The sequence below is a fragment of the Lates calcarifer genome, linkage group LG8, assembly GCF_001640805.2.
Source record: "Lates calcarifer isolate ASB-BC8 linkage group LG8, TLL_Latcal_v3, whole genome shotgun sequence".
Classification (NCBI taxonomy): domain Eukaryota; kingdom Metazoa; phylum Chordata; class Actinopteri; family Centropomidae; genus Lates; species Lates calcarifer.
The window spans coordinates 5,849,998-5,861,363 of record NC_066840.1 but is presented as its reverse complement, the minus strand read 5'-3'; the positions used below and the strand labels follow the sequence as shown (position 1 = coordinate 5,861,363).

General features: G+C 41.2%; 2 protein-coding genes across 12 annotated transcripts in view; one reads left to right on the top strand and one right to left on the bottom strand.

Annotated features, from left to right (window-relative positions):
* Positions 1–807: 807 nt before the first annotated feature.
* LOC108882767 (ankyrin repeat and SOCS box protein 12) lies at positions 808–4,926 on the top strand. 2 transcript variants are annotated; one of them, XM_051072181.1, is made up of 4 exons: positions 808–989; positions 1,372–1,695; positions 2,362–2,890; positions 2,992–4,926. In XM_051072181.1, the coding sequence occupies exons 2-4, from the start codon at positions 1,411–1,413 to the stop codon at positions 3,135–3,137; spliced, it is 960 nt and encodes a 319-aa protein (XP_050928138.1). In that variant the 5' UTR covers positions 808–989; positions 1,372–1,410; the 3' UTR covers positions 3,138–4,926. The 2 variants fall into 2 exon arrangements, with proteins under 2 accessions (XP_050928138.1, XP_018530969.1); XM_018675453.2 differs by having other exon boundaries at positions 808–994.
* The window catches only part of LOC108882765 (rho guanine nucleotide exchange factor 9), a 41,323-nt gene continuing 34,674 nt past the window's right edge, over positions 4,718–11,366 (bottom strand). For 8 of the 10 annotated variants that reach the window (XM_018675443.2, XM_018675444.2, XM_018675447.2 and 5 more), the window contains 2 exons: positions 11,080–11,148; positions 4,718–8,941 (listed from right to left, as the gene is read on the bottom strand). In XM_018675443.2, the coding sequence (XP_018530959.1) occupies positions 8,766–8,941; positions 11,080–11,148 (245 nt within the window). In that variant the 3' untranslated portion in view covers positions 4,718–8,765. Of the gene's footprint in view, positions 8,942–9,873; positions 9,942–11,056; positions 11,149–11,366 lie in introns of all 10 variants that reach the window. The other 2 variants (XM_018675445.2, XM_018675446.2) reach the window with 2 other exon arrangements.

The following is an 11,366-nucleotide window of genomic DNA, read 5'->3' as shown; positions in this document are numbered from 1 at the left end:
GTAAATATTCTTCCTAACACCTGTGCTTTCCCTGCTATGATAAATTCAAAATGTCTGCTGTGAAAAAGCCCTGTTTTACTTTATTGCAATTACTGATTGTGCTTGTTTTGTCACTCCTCTTGCGTTAGGAAGTTTGCATTAAAATGGAGCCTTGGTTGTCCACATTTAATTGCCCCCCTGTCTGTGTGCTCAAATAAATAAATAAAGCATCCTCATGTATTTGTACAATGCCAGGAATCTGGACTCTTGTGCCATCTGCTGAAAGAATGTGGAGTGTCACAGCCTTCCTTCTATACATGGGGCAGTATGAAGACATGGGTGGGTTTGGCAGAGGAACAGCTGACTGGCTGCTCCTCCAAAGCCTCTGACAGTCACGCAGCTGACACTTACTAAAATGGCTGCCTTGGTGTGAATCAGGAAAACAGGGTGATAACAGGACACATATAGCAAACTGCCGTTATCATAAATTATTTGGTGTTACTGTCCCACTGGAAGATATAGAAATGCAGTTTTGGGCTACTGTATCTCTAATACCTGTTAGTTTGAGCAACTGAAACTGCTGGTGACTGGTTAACACTGACATGGAGACACAGACGTCTCCATTTCATTTTTGTTTTTTTTCCGGGACAAAGTGACAGACAAAGTCACACTCACCAATCACAGACTGAGTGTCACAATTCTATCACCTTTCTAATTATAAACCTGAGCCTTCACTCTCCAAGAATGGAAGTTTAGCCAGGCCCATCTGTGGCCTATAATTAGCCCCCACCCCCCAGAAAGGAGGTCTGGCCCTTCTGCTAATACACACACACGCACACACATACACACATCATACTGCACTTTCCACAACTCACAGCTCCTGTGGAAGCATCACACACTCCCTGGAGGACCTTTCTCTCTGTCTTTCTCCCATGTGACTTATAATGGAGTTTTGAAATGTTTCAACTTCACTTCTAATATCTTTGGAAATAACATCTCCAAGCAACAAGGTGAGGTAAGTGTCCTATTAAGGTTTGCTGCTGTTGACACAAACTTTATAACTTTTTTTTCTGCTCAGCAAAGTCTGTGGACATTTGGTGTCTTGTGTGTCTGTGTAAAATGCTCTCATATGTAGTTTTGAAGCCATGCACATTATGTCTGCTCTGTCTGTTTAACTTTCTTCATTCCCGTGATTTGCCTTATATATAGTAACTTTGTCATGTAAACAGACTGCATTAGCTTTAGGTGGTGCTGTATGGTCATGGCAGGAAGTTGTCATGGGCTGTTAAAACTTGTAATGTTAAAAGTAAAAAACAACAACCCAAAATGACATGAGTATTCCAGCTGTGTGTGTGTGTTTGGGTGAATCATCTTCATTCTCTGTCATTGCAGATGGAAGGGCTTTGACTTGCACTAGCCTGGAGTTACATTATGGTTCTGGGCCAAGCTGTCAACATGAGTTTGATGGACATTTCTAAGATCTTCTCCCTTCTGCAGCCTAAGGAGGAGGATGAGGACAACGAACAGTGTCAGGCCTTGAACAATGCCGTGAGCAGCGACGATGTGACTCTGCTCACCGAGCTCCTGTCTCAGGAGACCTACAGGAGGTCTATCAATGCTCGGAGCGGGTGGGGGGTCCCAGTCACCCCCCTGCGCACCGCTGCTGCTCTGGGACACTTGAGGTGCCTGGAGTTACTGTTGGAACATGGTGCAGAGGTGAGGTACAGAGAGAGCATTTTGTTGTGCAGCTTTCAGATGAAGGATGATAAAGATGGATTTTTGAGAGTGGGTGCAATGGGGGAGGCTGGGACACTACAGCTGTGCCTGCTGATGGGTGTAATGGACATAAGTATCCTATTTAATAACCAAAATTATATACTGCTCTCAGCCCTGACATATTTCATTTAAAAGCTAAGAAAGGTTACTACATTGTTCCTGCAGGTCTTTTTCATTTATTAAAAATGAGGAGTAAGAAATGAGAGGTGAGATTTTCATTACATTTTACACTCCACACATGAAAGCTGCTCTAATTAATATTTTTATATGAACAATGAATCAAATGACTATGAGGTCTCTAGCAGTGATGAGCTCTGCTGCTCACCTCGGTTCTACCTAACCTTTTAGCATCTTTTTGATTTGGATTTTGGTCCTTAGAACTCTGCAGTTGTCAACATTGTTTCCAGATGCAAGAGGAGCTTGTTTTTAGTGAAAACGTTCTACTAAATCCATTGTATGCAATCTACCTACCACCAGTTAGGACAAAGTTAGTGACTAGATAATCATCTACCTAATCCTGCTTTGAGTTCTTGGATCATCAAGAACTTAAGGGATTGTCTTCCCGCATGCTAAACCATGTTGGTGTTCTCCTGTGTTTGAAACCAGATTGACAGCCTGGATGTGAAGGCCCAGACACCTCTGTTCACAGCTGTCAGTGGGAAACATCTGGACTGTGTGGTTGCCCTGCTGAAGGCCGGAGCCGACCCTAACGGCAGCCAGTACAACAACTGCTCTCCGGTGCTGACTGCTGCCCGGGAAGGTGATGTAGAGGTGCTGCGCGAGCTGCTGAGGTTTGGAGCCGAGGTGGACGTCAGACCCAAAGTACCCGAGTGGGCCTCCAACACCACGGCCTGCAGAGGGCCCCTTTATATATCAGCTGTTTATGGACACCTGGACTGCTTTAAACTGCTCCTTCTGTACGGGGCCAACCCCAACTACAACTGCACAGATGAGAAGATGCTGGCCAGGATAAAGCAGCCAAAGACAGTTCTGGAGGTTTGTCTCCGTTACGGATGCGGGGTGGAGTACATCCAGCTTCTCATAAACTTTGGGGCAGACGTGTATCTACCCACACTGATCATTGACAAGACAACAAAGCAGAATGAAGCTCTAGTTCTGCTGCTTAAGGAGAGAGGTGAGACACTGATTTATAGTAGATTCAGTTAGAACTGCTCTATAAAATGTCTCAAAACGCAAACATTGATCCAACTTTTTTTTTGTCTGTTTCCGCTCCAGTTTGTCCCAAAACACTGATGTCCCAGACTCGACTGGCAATTCGAAGATACATCTCCTTTGCTAATAAAGAGCCCGCCATTGACAGTTTGGACATTCCTCTGATCCTGAGAAACTACCTGAAGCACGACACCTCAGAACTAATATGATGCTCGTGCCAGCATCAAAATATAGGGCCAGTGAATTTCATTTTTACCTCGTTGCTGTAGACTCATGACTTTGATTCCTAGCTTTCTCCACAAGTAGGACAAGATAACGGAGACTCACACAACCACTGTCAAGTGCACACTGTGTAATATTTTCCTCTGATTCCTTTAGAGGTCACTGTACTGTCCCAGTGCTGTAAATTCTTGTTTTTATTATTTATATCTGAAGTTTGTGATAGATTTATTAAAGAGCTTAAGTATTTATAGACATTTTTAGCTCTGCAAAGCTGTTTGAAGAGACTTTTATAGCCACAAACGGATGATCATCCTCAAGGGCTCAGTTTTGGAAAATCTGCCATGTCCTCAGGAAGTGTAACACCACAGTTGACCACTAGAGACCACAGTAACACTGCTTATTGCTCTTGTCCAAATATGAGGCCTCTCATTGGCAATTTTGATAATCTTTGTACAATCTTTAGCTCTTTTTCTTTACAGGTATCTTTATGCAATCAGATGTAGTCTCACTTCAGTTATTTAGATATCCAGACACAACCAGAGAAACACACACACACACACGCACACACACACTGTCTGCACCACACCAGGACATCTTAGATCTTGCCTGAAAAACAGTCTTGCATCTGTGGACTTCAAAACATTAGGAAGCGCAGCGATCATCCAACACTTCAGCACAGCCAACAGGGAGAATATATTTGCATAAGTCTCATTACTTATTGATTACAGCATAGTTATTTGCAGGCTACAATTTGTGGTTGGAAGTTTGTTGAAATTCTTTTTCTTTTGTGGCTAGTGAATACCAGTCTGATGATGGTTCTTATCTAAACTTGTGTTTTTAAATTCAAAGTCCGGCCTTTTATTTGTAGCACGTACAGCAGTTAATGTGTCAGCTGTTGGGAATGGGGGCCCAACAAACAGGAAATGATGTCACACGACAGGAAACCCAACACAATGCTCTCACACATACTTTGACGCCTTGACACACAGTTCTGTAGAGGTTTTATTTTCAACAAAAGTACAGCTATATCAGATATGGATTTATTTTTACAGCGAAGTACAACATATTCCCAGTGCTTCTGATTACATCAAAACATATAATGTACATACAGTTGACATCTCCACTCTCCCATTCACAGTTTCTGGATTGAATAGGCATTATTTTTAAGGTTTTTCATTTCTACAACAAATAATCAAACTCAAAAGGCCAGCAAGAAAGAAAATGACAAAAATGTTTGCATATGGTGACAAAGGATATGGATACTGTGAATAAATTCTTCTGTGATAGGCAAAAATCCAGACCTCAAACTAGATGGTAATATACAATGACTAGATTTCAAAAAGTGGGATGTCAGTCTTCTGTTTACCTTGTTGTCACTGAACACCACATCGATATATGGCTCATTTGAAGACTCTGTTGTACCCTGACTATTCTGAAACAACACAGGACTGCATAACCAACTGCAAAGAGTTCCTACTGAAGATGTTGCTATGCTAAATGTGAGTGAACGTGGTTACTGGCTCATGTAACACCCTGGGCTAAAAGGAATTGCAGAAATCTGAGCAACCTCTGGACAGTCTGCTAACTTGGCTGTCTTGGTTTTATGACTGGAAAGAGAGATTAAAAAAAAGAAGAAAAAACTGCACAGAAGGCTGTCCTCTCAATCTACAAGGTCAGATTGATCATTTTATAAAACCAATATGTACATCCTTTTAACAATGTGGCCCAAATGGTGTTATTTCATACTGCATTCAATAAATACAAGTGAGGAATTAATTTGTACTGTCAAGTCATTGTACTTCAAAGAATCATTTACCATCTGAAACAAGAGCATGATATGAATTGCAATGAAGTACTGCGTGTGTGTATGTGTGTGTGTTCAGGATTATGTTTATTTTTAGCTCATCCCAAGAGGTTTCGCATTTATTCAGCTCTTCTGCTTGACTACAAATCTATACACAAACACCCATGATCGGTGCTAACTCCTATTTGGTTCACTGTTTGTCGTAGAAAAATTATACCCGTTTTTTTTGTTTGTTTGTTTGTTTGTTTTTGCCTCAGCAGTTAATGGCATTCCAAAAAAAACAAAAAACAAAAACAAAACAGCAGTTTGGACCATGACAGTGTAGGTTGGAATCAAAGAAAAAAAAAAAATAAAGGTTTAAAATAATTTACAGTTTATAGTACCCATTTTATCTGGGCAAAGAGAGCATCAGTGCCTTTCATTTCACCTATCAACAGTTCAGTCTTTAGTTCAGCATGAGGAAAAGATGTTTCCCCCTCTGCTTGACAATAAATAAAAAACAGAAGCTACAACCTGTGATGTGAAGTGAGCAGGAGACAGGTGGACAGAGAAAACAACTCCCTTTAGTGAGATGGCATGGTTCACAAATGAATGGTTCTGCATTGTGGGACTAAAATAAAATAAAATAAAATAAAAAATTTAAAGAAATCCCTTTGGAGGTTAAATGAAACTAAACAATCTGTTAAGTGTTGTCTTAAGTCTCATGCAAAATATTGGATGCCACAAGCATGCATTTACCTGGTACTGAGGTCTACCGCACGCTAGAACTGGAACAACATTCGTCTCCAACGCAAAATACCAATATCCAAATATATGATCTGTTCTTTTTACAGTATTTACAGTGTGTAGCTGATAAAGGTAAAATAGATGATTCTTCTTTTGATTCATAACTCACTGTTAATAATATACTTTGAAATGTGCAACCTAACTTGACTAATGAAAATCTGTTTCCTACTATGTATTCAAATTAAACCATCTTTCAGCATGTTAAATAGGTAAAAGGAATTCTATGTAGTTTTCTAAACGTCTGAAATAAGAATCAACTTCTTTTTGTGCAATAAAATTACCGCTATGTTAAGTGTGATATAATAAGGTGTTTTAAGTGTTTCAGTCAGACAGCACAGTATCTACTCATATGGAAAAGGCCTGACCTCTAAGTTTCTGTCCAAGTGGATCTCATGCACCGCGGGAACGAGGAATTCCCAGTGTGTATGAGAGAGAGAGAGAGAGAGAGAGAGAGAGAGAGAGAAAGGATAAGAGAGAGAAAGTGAGAGAGAGAGAGAGATGCAAGTCCCACACTGAAGGGAAAATACATGACTAATTCAAATCTGCCTGTGAAACTGAATAGATAATCACTAGTGGAATGCTGGAAGGCACTGTTAGATAGCATCTCTCTTCTCCGCAGCAGAACGGGCCAGCAAGTGCGCATGAATATGTGTGTGTGTGTGTGTGTTGTGTATTGTGTGTGTGCGCGTGCGCCTGTCTGTGTGTGTGTTTGCCTGCATGCTTGTGTCTGAATGTTGGTACTGGTGGTGGCGTGGAGTTGGTGGAGAGGCGAGGGGTGGGTGGGGGGAGTGGGGGTGGGCGTAGCACGGGACCTGAGGTTATCATGGCCTGGGAACCATATCTTTTTTCGCTGCGCCAGACGAGGGAATTATCTTCCAAAACAATCTCACTGGGAGCCATCTCTACAGACACCAGCAGCCAACTCACCCATTTCTCAACTTTCTTTACTGAAACAAACATAAATTACACAACATACAAAGCAATTCTAAGGTCTTTTTTCCAATAGGTTATAAGGCCTATAAGAAGGCAAACAAATGACATAGAACGATATATAACTCTTTCATATCACGTTGTAGTGAATAGTGAAGATATATAATGATATATCACATTGCACAAGTTGTCATACTGTATATGTACTGTCCATCAGGTGATATAATTCAACACAAAATGTACTTTTGCTTCTGAGGTCAAAATATGATCACAAACCATGGACAGATGTTTCACTTACATTCCAACTGTAGAAAAAGAATACACCTTCATGATGTGTGTAAATTGGTAGCTCCTCCTCTGTTGATCTTCTCTTATCTAACACCTCAGTTGAAGGACTCTGTGGCAGGATCTCTCTCACAGCAGCTTTCAGGGACTTTGTTGATTAAACAAATCAATCTGATCGGGCCACAGTCCTTTTGTAAATCACTTAACAATGGCGTCACTAACTGCCAGAACATGGATCAGATCTGGAAAACAATGTGACAGGGGCAGGAGTGCCAAGATTTGAAGCTGCAGTCTTTAGAGATGCATGAAATCTGTCAGAGGACACCTGCATGCTACAGATTAAATTCACCTTCCTGCCTCCCCTGCGGTATTGGCTAACGCTTCTGCAGTGTACTGACTCACAACCAGCTGATATGGTTGTCCTGTTCATTTATAATTCCTGACATTTTTCTCTGACCATTTCCCCTCTGTGCTGGTTAGGGTGCTTTCTAATTTCTCACACTGTGGCATTGCTCCAACTCAAATGAGAGAAAACGTACTCATCAGACTGAATATGTGCTGTGCTTTTTACAGTGTGAGTAATACAAAATAATTAAGTCAACTGAAGAAGTCTTTTTTTTAACAGCTGACATGAAAAAGAGATATTATTTTAGACCTTGGCCAATACATCAACTTCACTTTTAGCTCTCAGTGGATTTCCGGAGGTAGGCTGTGCTCTTTCCAAAACACCCAGTGAGCTGCCAGCACAGTGCTACAGGGGTGGTCTCTGGGGAGAGTGGGGGAGGGGCTCTGACACAAGGCAGGTGGACCGTAGCCTGCCTATCTCCTGCTCCCAGCTGTTTCATCTGAGCGGCAAGCTCTCCGTCAAATGCAACCCACAGCCCCCCGGCGTGATCGGATATGAATACCCTGTCAAAAGTGGTTGGTGAAAGGATGTAAATATTCTATTGATGTTCCCAACTATTGATTTGTTCCCTGACCCATCATATCATAGCCAGTGGCAGGTTTCCAAAAGAGTGAAGCTCTTCCTCTGAGAGCCACTGACTCAGAGGCTGAGCAGGTGGGTAGAGAGATAGAGAGGACAAGAGAGGGGTGCAGAGAGGGAGGGGGAAACGCTGTGAACGTCAGACTTGGTGAAGAGAGGGCTACTACACGCAGACAGCTAGAGAGAGGAGCATGGAGCGTTGAGAGTGAGGAGGAGATCCAGATGCAGATGTCAGTAGAGCAGAGATGGCCTGACCGGTCTGTGATCAGCAGCGAGATGGATCTAACTCAGAGGTGACGCTGACAGTCGAGCTTCACAGGTCCTTCGCACACCACAGCCAAGTAGCTGAGGCCCAATCTCACATTCAGAAGAATGCAACAAGCAATCTCACATAGCAGCACAGCAAGATCTCAGCTTTTTTTGGACACAATCATACGATCAGGAATGACCTGGCTCGGCCTCGTGTTTCCTTCCAGATGATGGGTTAAAAATGAAATCATATCACAATCTCAGTAACTCCAGGACATTCAGATGGCGTGAATATGCAGAATCCAGGGGAAGGAGTTTATGACAGTTGACTCAGCTGGAGAAGCATGATAACTAAGAATGTTGCTAACATATATGAAAGTTTATTTTTTTCTCAATATTTTAAATCCAAGTCTTCAGTCCTGCTTCAAATCATACTCTATATTAACATTGGTCCTTAACTTCGGAGTCTCTTGTGTATGTGTGTTTTTCATATTTTTCTTCATCATGGGACATGATCATCCAGTGTTTAGTGCTTCTAAGAAAAATAGCTGGTCCTTCAGAAGAGTCTGTGTATCTCTATTTCTTAAATGGAGCTAATCTACTAAAATTCTGCCAGAAAGGAGCCTGGCCTCTTTTGGATTGACTGAATTCAAAAACCTCTCCTTGTGCCATGTCCTCCGTTACCTCATACTGCCCCGCACTGAGGGGGTCCTGGGGGGGCGGGTATGAGGGGGGCGTGCACCTGTTTACACCTAGGGAGGCAGGTGCAAAAAGAGCAAGAGGGAGGGGGGTGTGAGGGGAAGGGAGACAAGGAGGCAGTGCAGGGCACAAAGCAAAAAAAGGAGACAAAGAAGGGAGGTGGATAAGCAAAGAGGAAAAACTGTCAGTATTGTATCTGAAACAGACACAACAACACAACATCAAGTCATGCTTCCACAGAAAACAGGCACAAAGACGTACGAAATGAGCCTTTCAGTGTTAACATTCCTGCATATTAAACCTGAGATATGATACATTATGATCATATGATGACAGCTGAATTGGGAGAAGAGTGGAATTCAGCTCTAGCAATGACACAAGGGAGACTAAAGATGCTATTCAATCAAACTCTGTAGCAGGCAAACAAGAGAACCAACAGATTACATCTGATACAATTATGAAACCAGGCATTTGGACAAGGGACACTGTTCTTCCATGTTTGTTGACAGCACTTTTGTTTGAATAGCACCCTCGACACTTGAGAACACAAGAGTGGCGAAAATAGAGCCAACAGAAAGCTGTTAATATGCATTTAACTACAGTCTACAATGTCATTTAGCTACAGTCTACAAGCATCACAACTAGTGTAGCTAGTGTCATTAAAAAATTAGATACAATCAATATTTGGAGATGAAAATATTCAAAAGTTGCCATGGCATCTTAGAAAAAACATGAAAAGATGAGAAACAGTGTCTTTTATTAGGGATAGTTTTGCCAAACACTGTTTTAGCAGTTAGAAGGGTTCGATGTCTTTCTTGTTAGTGGAACCTGTTTATTTTGGATAGTCAAGATAATGCTTGTAAACAGATTGGACAGTGACTGCATGCTCCAATGCCAACGTTAATCACAACACCTCCCAATGCTGCTTAGCAGTTGCCATGGCATCTTATTGTGCTAGCTCTAAGGAGAACTCTAATGCATATACCTTTATCATTTTCAAACCATGTCCATACAACATGGCCCTCTTTCTCAAGATGAAATCTATAAATGAATCTGAAATTCAAGAGAGTACTTCACCTTGTGCCAGCCATGTACACATACAGCACTTAGAAACACACAACATTTACTTCTGACAGACATCTACAGGGATCCTAACGTCAGAGAGAACATTCCAGCAGTGGTCATTGGTTAATTAATACCTTAATGGATGGTCATGCTTTATTGTGAAACTGGCAATAGCAAGAACATCAGTAATGGTAAATGTACAAACATCTAGCCTAGCACTAAAATGGCTAAATCTTAAAGGATGATAGCAGCAGTTGGGGACATGTGGGTCCTCTGTCTTTGATGCTTTGTCAGGAACGAGCATCTTGAATAACTTGTTTGACATGTTTTTCTGTTACTGAGATAGCTGGTAACTGTTGGGGTTAATGTTGTTGCCATGGTATTTTCACATCTGTTGGGTTACAGTAAAGCATGTTAAATTAAAAAAGTAAGATAAAACACAATTTTTCTCCTGACCTCAAAGTGTCATGTCAGTCCATTGTGCCAGATTAGACAATGCAAAGTTGTTGTCAATATGGATGATGTAATAAAACATAGTAAATAAACTACACAATAACTGTACACCTCAGAAGTAAAAATGAATGCAAAAAGTTAAGTGTGATTTTGTTTAGGGTATTCTTTGACAATCTAGATGTTGTTGAAGTGGTAAGAGCCAACGACTACCCTAACTCAGAAAAAGAAAAAAAATGCAAACAGTTGTCCGAGGTTTTAAATCATTTCAAGACAAGCGTGACACAAGACCCACATGTCATGAACACTGGTATCACCCTTTAAACTCAATAATTCATGCAAACAGCCCTCTGTCTTTTCATTGATGCTTAACAGCTGCTTTACAACTCATATCCAGTCATCCTCATATACGGGCTGACAGACATTTAACTCAAAGGAAAAAATATTGAAAGTAATATACTGTAGTGAGATGACATGAATTCACTTGACTTATCTAGCTTAAGTAGTACACAGCTAATCTAGATCCATTCATAAACAAAGTAAGCGTGTTTAAAAAAGGTGTAGAAAGTAAAAAAAAGAGAGCAGGTTAAGGGAAGAGTAAACAGCGATGAGAAGACAGAGCACACCAGCGAGGAAAAAAAAAGGGAAATCACCTGGTATCTTCTTGTTGCCTCACCTTTCTGTTTGGTCACCTTTCTGACTGTCATGGCCGCTTGCCGCTTCTGGTACTCGGAGATCTCAAAACCTAAACAACAATAACATTGTATGTTAGACAAATGTTCCACAAAAAATAGTAATGAGTAATAAGTTGCATGAAGTTGCCTTTTAATTTGCCTTATGAGCAGCTGAAGCATTGTTTAGGTTTAGCTTTTCAAAATAAAGTCACAGTCAAGTACAAGACCAAATTTTGACTATTTGACCATTCTGACCATGACCCGGCCAATCAGAGCTACGGCCTTACTG

What these genes read in the sequence shown, in the direction of transcription:
- LOC108882767 (XM_051072181.1), top strand. Translation starts at nt 1,411, where the DNA reads ATGGTTCTGGGCCAAGCTGTCAACATGAGTTTGATGGACATTTCTAAG. An exon ending in TGTTGGAACATGGTGCAGAG is followed by an intron (nt 1,696 to 2,361) that starts GTGAGGTACAGA and finishes GTTTGAAACCAG; the next exon opens with ATTGACAGCCTGGATGTGAA. An exon ending in TCTGCTGCTTAAGGAGAGAG is followed by an intron (nt 2,891 to 2,991) that starts GTGAGACACTGA and finishes TTTCCGCTCCAG; the next exon opens with TTTGTCCCAAAACACTGATG.